We start from the raw sequence: 18230 nt of genomic DNA on the forward strand, positions 1-18230 counted from the left end.
AAGCAGAAGGAAAACTATGGTGTAAATATCTGGTAATTTTAGTCCTCTTGTATGGAGTTGAATAAAAGAGCAATGTTCAGATTTAACACACTAAGCAATTTAAAAACAAAACAAAAATAGTTTTTCCCAGTGACCTTTGTAAATTCAGTTTATTTAGAGATTTCTTAGAACCTCCCAGGCCTCTGGCTCCACCTTATTTCAATCTTACAATTCTGGAAGTTATACAGGGAAGAGAAAGGAAACCTACAAATCAAAAACTATAGGTGGTATGAAAATATACTTGGATCTGACACATACATAAAAAAATTGGGGGTCCAGTCAGTTGAACGTACTATTTAGTTAAGCGACCATAGGAATGATCTATAACTATATACTCTGTGATCTGACTTTCAACAACGGTAGGTGCAGAGTTCAATTTAGGCAGTTTCAGGTCTCTGCACTAATAATAGTCTGAACAAATATAGCACCTGTCTTCCTAGGATCACAGAGTTTCAAAGATATTACTTTATTAGCTAGTAACGTTACCCTGCAATTTCAGCTGGCCTTCCAAGGACAGTTTCTCTCTCTTGCATATCTTATACATTTGAGTCTATATAGCTAAATCATTACTTATTTTAAATGATCTCTCAGAGCTCTAATTAAGTTTTCTTAATTTTCTATCCATTCTCATATACATCTCTACCTCTTATTCTATCTACTTGATTTTCTTCTCTCTGCTATCAAATTTTCCTCACATTCTTTCTTCCCCACATCTTTTCTTGATTATTAAGTATCATTTTATCCTGATACTCTCATTCCATAAATAGATCAGTGTTCCTACCTTTACCTGTTCATATTTAGTTTGACAAGAGAACCAAGGACCCTATCTCACTGAAAATCATGATCATGATGAGGTTCAGAAAGGAAGAGGAGTGGATGTACAACATGAAGGGAAGGGTAAATGAAGCAACGGTCTACTTTCTGTGTAGTTTTGGGCAAAATCTATACCTGAACTAGAAAAAGCTAATAATTCTTTCTTGTTTTTATTCTTAAAAGATAACATGCTGTTAATGTGAATGAGTCTGTAGACACCTTCCTTTATGAATATACCTTACACTTTAGTTGTTATTTGTTGGTATTAACAGTCTTTAAGATGGGAAACCACCTAGGAAGACCAGGTGCTGTAAGCATAAAAAATAAAAATAAAAAAATAAGGGATTGTAAGCTGTCAAGGCCCTTGCCATCTGTGAGGTCAACCAAGGGTTGCCTCATCTTAAAAAAAAAAACAAAAACCAAAACCAGTCTTTAGTCCTTAAGATGCTTATGGACAGTAAGCTCAACAAGGGCAGAGGTTTTTCTAGCTAGGTTATTCTAGCTCATATTCATTAAGGTTACGCCTTAATAAATATTTAAGAAATGAAAAAAAACAACAAAACCCATAACAAAACTATGCATATGAAATGTAATATTAAGAGGAAACAGTGGTCTGAGTGAGATCCTATTTTTCCAGTATATTCTAGAGATCCAGCTAACTGAAGATACTCTTGACTCTACTCACAAAAAAGAAGACGAATGTTCAGAGCTGCATTGTGTCCTCTCCCTTCTAGTACTTTCAACACTGACCATACACCTGATTCTGAATTCATGGACAGAAGACTACCTGTTCTTACCTCGGCTGAATATCTCTTGCAGCTTTTGGTCACTGATCAAAGCATTAACTGTTTCTCTCAGTGCAGCGTGTTCCAAAAGAATCTGGTTTTGGCTATCTGTTCCCATCTGGTAAAGATAAAAGAAAACAAATGGATATTAAAACAAATAGCAATCATATCTAACCAGCAATAAAATCATACCTCCGAGAAGCTCTATGACAACATTTATCAAAGGATGTACCATAGAACCCTAGTCTCATGAGATGCTCTGCAAAAACTGATCCTAAAATCAGTTAGGTTTAGGAAATATATACTGTATCTTTTTACAATGGTATATAAAAGCTCTGAAAATGTAGAAAAAAATTCTCTTCAGGTCAGTGTTTCTCATACTTAGTTGATCACAAAACATTTTATTCTTTGTAAATCTTTTTGCTTATTTGATATTTATCCAACATTTACCAAGTGCCTACTCATATAAACAACAGGATTACAAAGATGAATAAAGCAAGGTTGCTGAAATGGAGTGATGTCGAAAACTTATCAACAACGAAATCATCATTAATATTTCACAGAACACAGATTAGGAAATAGTTCTCAATAAGACAGCAAAACTCTTAAAAGTCTCCTAATTTTAACCTTCGGACAGTAACCCTTACTAATGAGAAGAAAATATTACCACCCATAAATCTGAAATTCTAACTCAGATATCAGTTTGTTTGAACTACTAACTTAACCTTTTTCTCTGTAACTAAAGATATGCCCAAGCTCTTCAATGTTTAATGCTGCTTCAGAACCAGCCCAAACTCCCAGCCTCCCTGCCACCGATAGAAGTGTAAGCTCCCTCAGACTCAAACTGTAGAAGCAGTCACCTCTGGGAAGCCACCTCTTCTGAGGAGACCCATAGGATCGTGGTCTTAAGTGTTAAGTGGCATGGGGGTGGAGTGGTGGGGGGCGTTGTAAAAGAGGAAAGAAGCCTTGGCTTTACAAGGAAGCAGAGAAACTGTAAAAGACACAGGATTGGAAGTAATTTGTTTCAGTGCTAAAAAAAAAAAAAAAGAGGAGGAGGGACACTATATTTATAATCAACAAAGAAATTAGCAAGAAGAGAAATTAACTTAGAACTAAAGCAAATGTTAAGTACCTGGAACAAATGCAATCCATTAGCATCTGACAGAAAACGAAGCTCTCGATCCAGAAGGTATTCAACTGGAACCACAGAACCCAAACCGAGTTTATCTACTAGGGGAGTGAAAGTCTGTAAAGTATAAGAAACTGATTAGAACTTGGAAAAGAAAATAATAATTCAACCGAATCTCTAACTTCTGAGAAAATATCCATTATTAATATATCTTTCACTCCAGTAAATACAGATAAGCTAAAGCATTAAGTCCTTGGAAACATTCCCAGCCCAGCATTTGCCCTCAAATAATCATAGAAAGCCAACTAGAGCAAAAAGTTAGCTCGATATTCTTACAGCTAAAAAGGACAAGAAGAATAAGAAATTCCCCAATTTTTTGCTAGGGATCTGACATCTTGCCTGGCTTAAAGAGGGCATTTAAATTATAGTAAAGTCCTAAAATAAAAGAGTTACACCATTATCTCTACAACTACCGAAATCATTGTGAAAGTTCTAAAATAATCACTGGTATAAATACGTATGGGTAAATTCATGCATATTACTGTTTCATAAATAAATAGCCTATAAAGTCATCCAAGGGCCCATATCAATTTGAGCTTCTTCCAAAATTTCAATTGGAAAGTGGCCTTAAAAACAAATGAAAAAGACAGTATAGTAAGTGATGATATGTATAATGAAAAGGCAAAAAATATTTGTTTTAAGTATTATTTATTTAACTTATAAAAGAATGAGATTTTTTTAAAAAATGTAACCATTTCTACTAATACTTTGCTAACAAAGAAAGATACAAACAAATATTCTCAGAGTTAAGTTTTTATAGCACTGTTTTTTGACTTCAGAAAACAAAACTCAATAATTAAAAAAAATTTAAGCACAAACAACAAAAGCAAAAGTGAACAAGTGGAACTATGTAAAACCAAAAAGCCTTCTGCATTGCAAAAGAAATGATCAACAAAATTTTAAAATGGAAGAAAATACTTGCAATCATATATCTAAGAAGTTAATTTTCAAAATATATAAGGAACTCAAATAATTCAGTAGCAAAAAAAAACCCCAAACATAAAAAAATGAGCAAATAACCCAAACAGGCATTTTTCCAAAGATATACAAATGACCAACAGGTACATGAAAAGGGGCTCATTGGGAAATGCAAATCAAAGCCACAATTAGATACCACTTCACATGTGTCGGAATGGCTATCATCAAAGACAAAAGATAAGAGCTGGAAAGGATGCAGAGAAAAGGGAGGCCAGTGAACTGCTGGTGGGAATGTAAAATGGTGCAGCCACTATGAGAAACAGTATGTGGGTTCCTCAAAAAATTAAAAATAGAACTACCATATGAACCAGCAATCCCATTTCTGAGGGGGGGCGTGCATATATCTGAAGGAAATTAAATCATTATCTCAAAGAGATATTGCACCCCATTTTCATTGCAGCATTACTTACAATAGTCAAGACAAGGAAACAACCTAAGTACCCAGTGATGTACGAATGGATAAAATGCAGTACGTGTACGTGTGTGTGTGTGTGTGTGTCCACGTGAATATTATTCAGCCATAAAAAAGGAGGAAATCTTGCCACTTGCAAAAGCATGAATGAAGCTCGAGGGCATTATGCTAAGTGAAATAAAGCAGAGAAATATAAATATTACGTGATCTCACTTACATGTGAAATCTAAAAAAACTGAACTCATAGATACAGAGAGTTGGTGGTTGCCGGGGGTGGGGACAGTGGGAAATGGATGAAGATAGTTAAAGGGTACACACTTCAGTCATAAAATGAGTTAGTTCTGAGAATCTAATGTACAGCACAGTTACTACAGTTTACAATACTGTATTGTATACTTTAAAGTTGCGAAGAAAGTAAATCTTAAAAGTTCTTACCACACACACACACAAAGGTAAAAATATGAGTCAATGGACCATGTTTTAGCTAACCTTATTGTGGTAATCATTTCACAATACATATGTATATATTAAATCATCACATTGTATATCTTAAACTTACACAGTGTTATATATCAATTGTATCTCAACAAAGCTGGAAAAAAATAGGTTCTATAAAAAAAAGAATTTAAGGATTACAAACATTGTTTCATAACCTTACTATGAGAAAAGACTAAGGGTAGAAAAATTATTCAGAAACAAAAATTATCAAATATTCTCTAATATAAAGTTTCAGAAGACACAGGAATAAAGGTCTAATTTTTGCTTTAGTAACTTCAGAATAAAATTGTGTTAAGAACAAAGCATGGAGTTTTGGAAATTCTAAAGAGTTTAGTTATTGAATAAATACCATAGTTATAGTATAGGAGTAAAGCCCAATATGTTCTTAACCAATAAGTCACTCACCAGGGCTGGCCACTGTGCAACTGAGACTCGAGTGCCATGGACAAGGACTGGATCCTTCCGGGGTGCCCAAACTAGGGAGCCTTCCAGCAGAAGCACAATAACTTCTTCAGCATGAACTTTAACCCAGGAGTGTTGCTTCCAGTTACAGCCATCAAATTCTACAAAGATCTGCAAAAAGAGATAAAAAAGCAGCTTTGAGGTCATATTGGAAAAATCCTACATTCTTATATATAAACAAACATAAACCCTGTTTTGAACAATTGACTAGGAAAAATTCTACTAACTTGTTTTTAAGTTCTTTTAATGGATTTCAATAAAACCCAATCTTACTTGAGAGCCAGGAACCCAGTCTCTGCCTCACTCTGGAAAGGCAGGACAGAATTAAGGAGGCATGAGTTATCCACAGTCAGTAATTTTAGGTGTGATCCCACTGGAATTTGTAACTTTTAGTTTCCAATTCAACATGTAAGCACACTAGCTAGAGGCTTACTATATATAAGGCACCGTGTCAGGTTCAGGAACAGAGACAAATGTAGCACATTTCCTGGTCTCAAGGAGCTCATAGTCTAACAGGTATGAAGATAAATTCTTACCCTTTAACTGAAAATAATCATGAACTTTTTACTGTTTAAATAGGTGATATGTGTACATCGTACAAAATTCAAAAGCACAAATACTGGAGGGAAAAAGTTGCCCTCCTAGTCCTGCCTGTGAATTTTTTAAGTACCACTGCCAGCAATGATCTCATATCTACTAGCAGAGGCATGCTGTCATCACGATAATGCTGTGCTTCCTCCCAGAAGAGACACTCCACTTTTTGAGATATACTTAAGTAGACATTTTAAGAAATTTTTTTTTAAACCACACTTTTCTAATAAATAGTATGTTTAGGTTTGGCTGTTCCATATAAATCCTGACTTCTGAACAAGTTCAACACAGTATAAAGAATGAGACATATGCATATAAACATTAATATTTAGAATAGACACATCCAGTGTCTAAAATATAACTGGTCACAAAAGAGCTAGATTATTTATTTATATTCCACTTCATTTTCAAAGAATTTCAGTTGGTTTCTGGGAAATATATACAATAAAGTGATAAAATATAAATTAAAAAATCAGGGACAAGCAACTACAACATTAAGTCAGTACCAAAGTGTAAAAAGTGAAAACTTAAGCAGGCATTAAGGATCTATACAGCTATATGACTGAGTAGTATATTTGGCTCTGAGCTTCCCTCTAAAGGTCAATGTGAAAATGGAGAGATCAGTTGCATAGTTCTCACTGTCTAAAAGGAAAACATAAAGCAATTACTCAGCAAGGCAACCCTTTTCCAACCACTTCGTTCTCTAACAAATTTTCTTCAGGCAACAGTGAGTGATGTAAGACAATGTCAGAATCCTCACAGCAGTGACTCCCAACTGGGAACAATGAAGTTATCATGAAGACCTCTAGGTACTTGGGGCTCCAAGCATTTCCTGTAGACTAAATACTAGAGCTCTTGTACAGGTATGTACTATTATTTTTTAAATATGATTATTCGACAAATAAAATCCAAATCATTAAAACTGTTACTGAATTCATAAGTTTTTGCTAGTATACATGTTCTCATCCAGTCAATATAGAAATTATAGTTACAATAATATGAAAATTCAGGATACTTACAAAGTATGAGTTATTGCTCAGTAGCCTCGCAAGTCTTAACCTCTTTACAGGTAATAAGTACTTGTGAACTGAAGTGCATTGCTGAAAAATTATCCCAGAAATCAAATTCATTATATAAAGCTCTAGTTTTATTATTTGTAATAAGCCAAGAAAGCTTCACTGCTATTAAACAAACAAACAAACAAACAAAAAACATGATGGGGAAACAAGGCCCAGAGGGGGAAGGGGTAGTTTTATGGAAAAAGAGAACACTGAACTGCACTATATTTAATATATGAATGGGCTCACTCATATATGCATATGTGTTCTAGGGGAATAAAACACAACTTCAAGTAACTTACAGGTGACTGGAAAGAGATGTATTTAAATTTATACTTAAGTGCACACTCAGGCACCAAAAAGGGTACTAGCAGCATAATGAAGAACGTTTGGTCCTCAGGTTACAGGAGGCTTGGATTTGAATCTTAATTCCATTTTCTATTAATTGCAAAACCTGGGCAAGTCACTCTTCCCTCCTCAGGTCTTGGTTTCCTCTCTTGTGATAAAACACACCTGTCTTACAAGGCTAGTTGTGAAATGTAAATAAAGTAATGGATTCAAAAGCATTTTGATCAATTGAGAAGCACTACTTGGACAACAAGAAGTCATAAGACAAGCAGGAGTAAAATAAAGTGTGGGGGACGTTCAGAGGCCAAAAAGAGTTCCATCAAGTTTTATAATGGCAGAAGCTACAGCACACTGAGGGGAAGGAGAGGAAGATGAAGCTAAAACGACTGAGTTCAGTGTGAAAGATCTTGAGTACTGGGATTCAAAAAATTGGGCGTTATCCAGCTGCCAATGGGAGTTGTATATATATGTACGCGAGGGTATATATGCAATTGCCATTAAGAGGTTTCTACCTGAGGTCAAGATATGAATAGAGCAGTTGGTTGTAGGAAAACTCAGCTAGCTAGCAGTTGGTAGAGATGGGTTAGAGGGGAGGGAGAAATACCAGGTGCTCTTACAAGACCTAGAATGGGAACAGTGAGGCTAGGATGGAAGTGACTCGTGCTCATGAGAATCCATGAGTCCAATGACTGGCTGGATATAAAAGTAAGGGGAATTTTTAAAAATGATTTGGATTTTGAACCAGAGACTTAGGAGAACAGTGGTGACATTACATAACTAATGTCAGGGGGTGGCAATGGCTGGAGGAAAGACGGGTCCTTGAAAGCTATGAAAAGGAACGTATGGAGGGTTCGGTGCCCGGGCTGAATCTGACCCTGAGTGACAATACTCTACTGGGCATCAATTAGAAAACCACAGGTTGCGGCTCCATGGTGACTGACAGCTAGAAGCCATGCTGTAGTTCTAATCTGCCAACCATTTAAAAAATCAACATGAGTCACAAAATTCTAAGTCATACCAACAGACAAATATAAGAACAACACTAAGTCATTGTACTAAAGCTAATGATTTTTATTCTTTGTACATTAAGAACTTAAACATTTAAAAAATTAATATTCAGGAATCGTATCATCACATATCTGAGACCATTAAGGAAAAGCTGAAATATTTGAAAGCCAGATTTCATCTAATTTAAGGGCAATTATCTCTTAACCTGCCTGGGCAAAGAATATAGAATAAAGTGTTAAACCTGACAACAACCACAGTACTGTTTGTTCTGGGATCAAACAACAGCTCCAGGCTAACAATATGAATTTAAGAGCAATATGGAATGTGGATACATGTAAATATGTTCTCCCAACAAGTGAAGCTTATTTCTGGCCCTAGCACTGTGCTCACCACCATCTAGATAGAGTACCAGAAGGAGTTAGAACATGTAAGGAAAAGAATCATTTCAGATCAAAGTACATAGAACACAAACTGTTAAAATGGCAGTGGCTAAGCCACAGGACAGGAAGAAAGGATATAAACTAACAAAAACCAATGGAAGTGGTTGGATTGAATCAGATGGCCAAGGCAGGTTGATAATCTGAACAGAAGGTTGAAACAGTTTGGGTTGATTTTTTTAGTCTTTAAAATGTTTCTACTATTGGAGTGAAAGTTGCAAATAGTACTACATGCTATAGCTAGAACCCAAAGTCTACATGTAAAATACTTCATTAGTTAAGGAGAGTTAGTGGTAAAACTCTTGCTTTCATTACAAAATTCCTTTTATGGTCTACACGTGATTTATATTCGTTTTAGTGACATTAAATTCAAATAAATTAAAAATAAGTTACCCTAAGTGATAAAATCGGATAGCAGTAATCTGAGTTATATATGAGGCCTTCATATTTATTATGCAATCATGTTAGCATCAGTTTGATTAAAGTTTTCCCTAAGGCCATTCTTACTATAATAAAAAAATTAATATCCACACACGTGACAGAAAGAATGCCTCATGTGGTGTGTGCGTAGTACCAAGAATATCAAAGTGAATAAGGCAGCACTTAGTAGGAGGGACTAACACCCTAGATGAGCCAAAAAGGTATAGAAATTATTAAGAGGGACAGAGATATGTAACAAGGGCAATAATAAAGATCTGAACATGCTATGTTAGGTTAGAAAAAGGTATCTGCCTTGGGAAATGAGAACAGTTTCACAAAAGGTGTAGTAGTATACAAGCCAGGTCTTAAAGGACAAGTTGCATTCTTCTGGCAGAGAATGTAAAGATTTTCCAGCAGGTGCAAAGGCAAAGAGAAACATAAAAAACAGAGTGTTCCAAGAGGAGGAAGAGAGTAAGCTGTAAAGGACTCTGACTGGCACGTTAATGGAGAATAAATTGAATCCTAGTGGCAAAGGTGTCTTGTTCCATTGGTGGTGTTTTTGTGTTGCTTTGTTTTTAATGGGCATTTGAACAACCTTAGGTGGCATTTGTATTTTCCATTTGCCAACCCCTGCTACACCCTTTGGTCTGTCACCTAGCTGTTTCTCATAAGCCTGGTCCCTGGACACAAGTGAGTTTATGCTGTAGGCTACAGGCCTTGAGGGAGCGCCTGATAGTTTTAAGAGAGGGAGGGGGAAGACATAGTAAAGTATGTTTTAGAAAGATATTGCCACCTGGGGGGAAAACTTCTCAAAATTCAGTTTAAATAGGAAATCAAAATAGAAATCACAAAGTGTTTTATAATTAGGTGAATGGCTAAACAGACTTTAGTCATACTCTGGAATAGAATAAAGAAGTTTTAAAAAATGAGATATATCTAAATGGACTAACGTGAAACGACCTCCAATATATATTATATGGAAAACAGCAAGTTGCAGATTTTTTTGGGGGGGGGGTGGGGTGGGGATACAGGAGAAAAACTGGGATAGGAAAGTTTTTAAAGCTATTTTAGCCTTATCAGTCAATGTCCCTTCTTTTTTTTCCTTTTAACATGTATTCATATATTACCTTTATAATTAACTTTTTTAAAAAGGAAAGAATTAATTTAGGGATCAGGTTAGAAAATAAATTACAGAGGGAAGAACCTGGATGCAGGGAGAACAATTACAAAGCAATGATAGCCAAGGAAAGAGATGAAAAAGGCCTCAATCAGTAAGAATGTATGAATGGAAAGCAAAGTGTATTTGAGAAATCAGAGATAAAAATAACTGGTTAATGATGATTGTGAGTAAGGGAAATGGAAGACTAACTCCCAAGGTTCCTAAATTTTCTTTTCCAATTTTCCTACCTTCATTCTAAACAAAATATAATCTCTGTTACAAATGATTTTACAAAGCTGGTATATCTTGACAACCAAGATGGGGAATGATGCTTATCTAGACTACTGTTTTCAAACAAAAAATAATTTTCTTTCCATAGTTTCTTTGATCAAGAGATAGCTTTCTGAGAGCACATCTTCATTACAGTACAGTTTGGGGGAGGGTGGAGAAGACAGCTTTCTAACAATTATCCCCATTTTTTCCCTACTAACATCCTCAATAAATTAAATGACTAGCACAGGGATAACCTAAACCAAAACTCAAGTACATGCAGTGCTTTTAGGGGCTTTGGAATTGCAAAGCTCTAGATTTCCATCTCAATTTCCCCATTTCTTAGTGTATAGCCAGGAGCAAGTTACTTTAGCCTCTTTGAGCCTCACTTCCTTTCCTATAAATAGGGACAGTTTAAGTACCTTAAGGGATTGTCATAGGATTAAATTAAAGCACAAAATGCCTAGCTGACTGTGGGCTCCTGATAAACATGCATTCCTTAAACAAACTCAACCACTGGTCTGGTTATAAATTGGTATGACTTAAAAAAAATTGAATAAAATTGTTATCTATCTCTCTATCTCTCTCTCTCTCTCTCTCTCTTTTAAGAATCTTAAATATGTGTATGCTCTGTGTCTCCACAATATCACTTTTGACAATAATCCTAGGAAATAGCTCTAAACACAGAAAAGACTTTATTCACAAAAATGTTCACCACAGAATTATCGATGAAGCCTAAAATCTGAAACAATTTCATATGCTATGAAAGGAGAATAAATTATCCAGCCAATAAAAATTGTCAGATTTTCTTACAGCACATTTATTTTCCTTTCAGTTATAAAAGCAATACATGTTTCCTGTAGAAAATACAGAAAATCACCAAAAAAATTAAAATCAACCACAATACAAAAGTTTTTAGTAATAATTGCCACATTAAGTGAAAAAGCAAAACTCAAAATTGAAAATACAATATTCACCTTTTAACAATTCTAAAAAAGTTTAGAATATGTATCAAAATAGAAACAGCAGTTTCTAATGGAGTGTGACATTACAGGAACTATTTTTTCTTATTAAGATAATTTCTACATTTGGTATAATAGGCATGCATTACTTGAGAATCAGAAAAACCTTAAAGATCAATCATAAATACCTTATAACAGAGGGCCATAGTGTAGAAATTCCATTATAAATCTGATATGAAAGTTAACGATATCGGTTTCTAAAATATTTTACTTTTTAAGATAGGGTGGTCAAAGAAGGCCTTTAAAAATAATAGAAAAATGCATGTGTTCTCTGTTCTTGATGAACTTACAATCTAGTAGGAGAGATAAACTACATATCCATAACAAGAAAAACTGATAAATATTCCAAAAGAGGTATCCACAGTGTTAAAGGAATAAAGAAGAAAAAAGTGGGGGATCCAGAAAGGCTTTTATAAAAGTGGTAGAACCTAGAATATAGACAGGCTTTCTTTTCTCTTTACAGGATTTCAAACGATGACAAAATTAAAAGCAAAGGGTAAAGGGATAACAATACAATGAAAACCAGAAAGTACTAGGAACGCAGAGGATCAGGAAATCAGGGCTGCTTGCTGTAAATAACTATTTATTTAGCAACACCCAATTTTCCTTGTCAGATTTCTTTGCACACCTAGGATTCTTATCTGTAATTTGGTCTCTTGAGTAGACCAGAAGGGGGCTCTGTACAGATCTCTGGATAGGTGTATTTCCCACTGTAAATTAATAACCTTACATGTGGATTTACAAATCAGTCTCCAGAGCGTTTGGTCAGGGAGACTCAGTCCCCCTGAGCCTGATTACCCCTAAAGACACAAAAAATCTAGTTCCTGCCCTTGCAAAACAGAGAGAAGTCACACATGTGAGGCCCTATTAAACAACTCCACAGGTTTCACCCATCTACAGAACAAGGGTAAAAGACACTCTGGCAGTAGGGATAGTGCAGTGGGCAGGGCTTAAAAACCACCAACCTGTCAAACGCAGCAGAAAGCTGAGAGGCAGCAACAGGTGTTGTGTCCCCCAGGCCTTATGGAAGCTTGCCTACAGGAACCCACCCCAGCTGTTGTTGAGAAAATTGCTAACAGAAAATGTCAAGTTACTTACCCACCATTTAGGGGAGTAGAGGGAAAACTAAATCGACCAGAACAAGTTGGGGATGAGAACTAGGCAAGTGAGCACTAAAGGAGGGAATAATAAGCCCCTTGGCAGGTGGGGAGTTAGTGAAGTAACTCTTAGAAACAAATGGGTAATTAAGAAGAAAATATCTGATTCTGTAGTAAAGAGAGAGGATGCTGGACAAAATGACCAGTGTATAACATGCACAGCCAGAAATAAATAGAATGCAAGACAAATTAAGATAAAGCTATTAAAAATAGTACATATAAGACATACTTTTAAAAAAATGAACTATACAAAGCATTTGAGCACCTGAAAAAAAAAACATTAGCTCAGTATTTCAAGAACTGCCTGCTGTAAGAGAGTTAAAATGAAAAGTGTGATTAGAGGGGTTCACACTTAAATGTTATTCTTTTGTAAAATTTCATTTTTATTTGAAGTTCTCTAAATCGTACTGATCCACAAAAATATATTCTATTTACTTTAATAAATAGAGCATGATATCACGGTATCACTCAGGTATTTATTTAAACTTTTGGAATTACAGGCAAGAAAAGGACACTTAAGGATAATCATTAAAAGCCATAAACTCCCATCTCGATTATGACTGAAGTTCTATGTTTGAACACAGGTTGAGAATAAATACTAATGGATTGTACACTGGAAAAATGGCACTATCCTGGACCTGACTATAGTTATTAGACAACTAGAAAAAAGTAGAGAGGTATTTTAAAGGCCACCTACCCTGAGACAAAGAGGAAAGGATGGAGAATGAGGTAAAATAAAGTCTATATACTCTTTCACTCCTCTTGGAAGACTCCCAGATAGAAGAAACATGGTATTAGATCACATCACCTCAAATCAAAGGAAAGGAGTATTTTAGAGCCCACCTTTCCCCTAAAGATGAAAGATTGAAAGATAAAAAAAAAAAAAAAAAAAAGGCAGATATGCTTTCACTCTTCTTGCAAGTTATGGATAGCTTAAGTGGCTAAGCTACATCTTCAAAACAAATCAAAGCTACTAAAAGCATCATTCAATTCTACCATACAGCAAGGAGGGTTTCTTTAATAAAATTGGTGCTGCCACAATTGGTTACTCAATAGGAAAGAAGTTTGACCCCCTCCCCCCCCACACACACACCTTCCATGCTATTTACAAAAATATTTCAGATGAACCAAAAATCTAAAGGTAAAAATACATGAAAATATTGGAAAAGTTTTTGAAGAACATTTATATAGGCTCAAGAAAGGGAGTTCTTCCCAAGCAAGTAAACCCAGAAGCCATTAAGAAAGTCTAAGAAATCTGAGCATATGAAAATTTTATTTTTCTGTGTGGCAAAGCAACCTATAAACAAAGTCAAAAGACAAATGAGAGAAAACTGCAATACACTTAACAGGTAAAGGGGGTTAACATCACTATTATGCACAGAACTTGTAGAGAGTGATAAGACCATTCTCACTTTTTCAAATGGGCAAAAGATAGACATAAGTAACTCATAAAAGAAATGTAAAAGGTCAATAAACATAGAAAAATACTAGTGGCCATGAAAATACTAGATACAATTTTTCACCCATCAGATTGCCAAAAATGACAAAGATGGATGACACCAGTGATGTTAAAGATGAGGGGAAACAAGCACTGCATGCATACTCAGCTGTGGGAGTATGAAATGTTACAATCTTATTAGAAAATAACCTGGTATTACCTAATAAAATAAAAAACACATCTATTCCTTAACCCAACAATCCCACTCCTGGATGGCTGAACTACAGAAACAAAACCATAAAGATGTATGTAGACGTATCACTGTTTTGTAGCACCAAAATTTTTAAATAACGTGAATGTCAATCATAAGAGGGGAACAACGAAATAAATTACGGTACAACCATTTTATGGAATATCTGTTGTTATCTAAAAGGATGAGTATGATCTACATGTACTAATGATCAGGGTATAATGTTAAATGGGGGGGGGGGGGAAGCAGGCTGCAGATATTGTGCAGTATGATGCAATTTGCTTAAAAAAGCAAATCTTTATAAATGAATGAATTTTTTATATTTTTTGTACCAGTATTACAAAAGATGAACAAAGCCTTTTTTGGTAAGCTGGTTAAGGATGGATACTGTTGGCTTTTCCTGTGTACACTTTTGGGTGTTTGACATTTTACAAAATCTAAGTTTTGCTTTTATAATAAAAATAAAATCCACCTCTTTTTTGGTCTGTGTATATTTTTAATCTATCACACCAACATTTGTGAAGGGCTCAAGGTCTCTCCAACTTATATGGACCACTAATGATTTAGGAATACAAAGAGGACACAGAGTTAGAAAAGAATTAGAGATAAATGCATAAAAATCCATTAAACCAATTTTGCAACAAGACTTTAAAAACATAGCAGGCGTATAGTGAAATACAAATAAAGCTATTCTTCCAGGGGGAAGGAGGGTTGTTTTTCTACTTAATGTAAAACTCTTACTAGTTATTTGTCAGCATAGCTTTGACGAAGATGCAGATGTTCATCTATCAACGAAACTCCCAACAACAGGATCCCGACTTTCCTTTTTCATATTTCATCTTAAGGTAGCACTTGGCTTTAGTATTGTTTTCCAAAAAAAGGATCATTAAATGGATCAGGACTATGTTTTGAAAGATTTCTGAATCAAAAAGTATTTATAAAGAAGGTATTAATGGAGCCTAAAATTGAGAAGTGTTTTCAATCACTTCAAAAACTCATTCATCCAACCCTCAATTACTCATCCTTAACAGGGGGCGCCCTGCTATGCATTACTCAAAACCAAGCATGCCTGAAAACATCTTAAACATAACTGAATGAAAACCTGCCCAATCACAGGCCAGCAGCTTGCAAACTCCACCCTTGAGTACAGGAAGAACACTTTTGATTGGAAGATGGTTGTGTTTACTACGGTGTGTGGTACAAATTGGAAAGGCCCACATGTCTAGGGTCCAAAGGAAATCTCTTCAATGAAAAAGGAAAATAAACGGCCAGTTCTGAATCTATACTAGTCATTGTCATTAACAGAACCTCATCATAGCAACAGCAATTCTTGAGCAATTTTACAAGCTGGTGAAATTTCTAAAGGCTCTAAGTTTTGTTGTGGCTGTTTTTCTCATCCATGTCCCTTGATATACATACAAGACAAGCACAGTGTATTCTCAAAACCCAAATGTGCCTTTGCTTCTATATACATACAGGTCTATGCAATACATCAACACAGTTGTACACTTTGCTTTAATTTCCAAGAATCACTGCAATTTTTCACTTGGCTTGAGAAACCAATTCCTTGGGCCCAGTAGTAAAATTATTCAGCTTTTAGCTTAGAAGGTGTCCAGCATTTCAGTGAGCTTCAAAACCCTCTGCCCTTAGGGAGCCCAACTGAACAACAAAGTGAATGGGTAGCCATTTCAGGTGCAGAGCTCATTAGCAATTCATCTAATGGAGGATACAACTAGAATATAAAATTCAGAATGAAAAGCTAGGGGAGACAGGCCTTTGGTCAAAGTTTGCATACAATGGTTGATCTTAGGTATGTTCTACATTCAAGGGGGTAAATTTCTGGATCAGAGAGGGACACTTCTTCCCTACCTCAATCTGGAAATCAATCTTCTAAAGAAAACACAAAGGAATTAAAATGCAAATCTTCTTAATCATCATCCTCACACCTTTATATTCCTGGTATCCTTTTACAAATTTGCCCCATTGAAAGCCCCATAAATGTCCAAGCAGCCTTTTCTTATGGACATGGAGAAAGATCAAAGCAAGTGAACTCAAGCAGCAGAAGCAAAGCCTAAGCTAGCCAGCCACAAGTCAAACAACCCATAAAGCTTGCATGTGGGGGGAGGGGGAAGCCTAACACCGCTAATCAATAGATAGAAAAATAAGAGAAACCTACAATATTACTATTTAATCTCACAAAATGCGTTCCTATTTATAGCGAATAAAAAATACCTGCAGAAAAAAGTTCATCAAGAAAATCACCCTCTGCCTGATGTATGACATTCCAAAAGAATCCCCCTATTTTACATAGCCTTATCTCAACAGAGAAGCTAGGGCCGCTGAGGAACTAAAGAGGCTTGCCAAAACCCAAAAACAATATTTCGCCGCCACATTAACACACATCATGGTCCTGAACGCTAGTTAAGTCCTATTACTGCACAACTTTAATCACAAAATACACGGGGGTAAGCATTCAAAAGCGGCCAGCCCCAATACAAAGTTTCAAAACAAAATCTCTCCCAAGGTTGGGGAAGTAACCGAGCTGAGAGCAAAAAAGCACCACCACCCCAGCAGCCCTATTCGACTGCTAAGACGAATCTCAAACTTATCAAAAACAGCCACAACTGCAGCTCCTGTCACCCAGAAACGCAGAGAGGGAGGGAGCCCGACCGAGTCCCGAGAGCTGGCCTTTCTGGAGACCGCCAGGCCGAGCCCGGCTCAGACAAGGAGGAAGTAACTGCCAGATAAAAAAGCCCCGAGCAGCTCCAACTGCAGCTTCTGTGTTTCCTACAACTGCTCACATTCCCGCCCCATTCGGGGCTCCGAGAGGAAGGGAACAGGGCGCAGGTCTCCCGGGAGAGGCTGGGGGCGACAGGTCCGCGTCTTCTAGGGGGCAGCAGCAGCACCAGCCGAACTCTTAAGGGCTCTGAAGCCCAGGGTTCGGGAGCCTGCTCCGAAGGAGTGTTTGGTGGGGGGGAGGGTTTAGCTGAAAAAGGGTCGCTCAGGAGGCGGTGCCTGCCGGGTGGAGGCAGCAGCTTCTGGCACCCTGACCGCCCCCCGGGGGAAACCAGGACGCGCACCCCGACGCGGAAGCCATGCTTGCCAGAGCTCGGGGTGCTCAGGGGCCAGTGGGGGGCGCTGAGGAGATCTGGGGGCGCGGAACTGGGTCACCCCCACCTCACCGCCCCCTCACAAAGGCCCCCGGGGAGGCCGCCCGCAGGCCCCGCAGCCCCGGCCTCGAGTGCCCGCCTGGGCCGCCACTCACCGCTAAGTCCTGGGGCACCGCCCCGCTCATGGCCCGCACCGTGCCGGCCCGCCAGGCCCGAGTGCGCAGCGCAGGCCCCGGATCTCCGCCCGCCGCCGCCGCCGCCGCGGGGACCGAGGCCGAGGCCGAGGCCGCGGTGTCCGCGAACAGAAGCAGCAGCCGCTTGCCCACTGGGGAGGCCGCTGCGTCCGCCATCGCCAGGGCCAGCCGGACCCGCGCTCCCGCCCGCCGCCTCCCACCACCTTCGCCGCCGAGCGCCCGATCCGCCCGCAAGGCCTCCCTCCGCACCACCCGCGGCCGCGGCTCCCCCCCACCCCCCCCCCAACAGCCACCACCAACCACCGGCGCCGCGCAGCGCCCCCGGTGGCCGGGAGCGGAGCCGCAGCCCTGGCCCCGCGCAGCGCCCCCCGCGCTCCGGAGCGGGGCAGCAGCTCCGGGCCCCTCGCAGCGCTCCGCCCCAACCTCCCCGAGGCCTGCAGTGCCCCCTGCGTCAGGGAGGGGAATTGCAGTTTCGGCCGGGGTGGGGAACTGGGCGGGTACTTCATCCCACTAGGGCACCATCGGGGTCCCAGCCTTCCTTCAGGGGGTGCCATATCTAGAAGGCTTTAGCTTATGCTCCTGGAACACCAAA

General features: G+C 38.2%; 1 protein-coding gene across 2 annotated transcripts in view; it reads right to left on the bottom strand.

The window, feature by feature from the left end:
- Positions 1–17991, bottom strand: part of KDM3B (lysine demethylase 3B) — a 53613-nt gene extending 35622 nt beyond the window's left edge. Inside the window, exons 1-4 of one of the 2 annotated variants that reach the window (XM_016160643.2) lie at positions 17600–17991; positions 5120–5287; positions 2770–2883; positions 1650–1755 (exon numbers count right to left, since the gene is read on the bottom strand). In XM_016160643.2, the coding sequence (XP_016016129.1) occupies positions 1650–1755; positions 2770–2883; positions 5120–5287; positions 17600–17794 (583 nt within the window). In that variant the 5' untranslated portion in view covers positions 17795–17991. Of the gene's footprint in view, positions 1–1649; positions 1756–2769; positions 2884–5119; positions 5288–6786; positions 8248–17599 lie in introns of those variants that run through there. The other variant, XM_016160644.2, reaches the window with a different exon arrangement.
- Between the last annotated feature and the right edge of the window lie 239 nt (positions 17992–18230).

Source organism: Rousettus aegyptiacus, unplaced genomic scaffold (genome assembly GCF_014176215.1).
Source record: "Rousettus aegyptiacus isolate mRouAeg1 unplaced genomic scaffold, mRouAeg1.p scaffold_m13_p_7, whole genome shotgun sequence".
Classification (NCBI taxonomy): domain Eukaryota; kingdom Metazoa; phylum Chordata; class Mammalia; order Chiroptera; family Pteropodidae; genus Rousettus; species Rousettus aegyptiacus.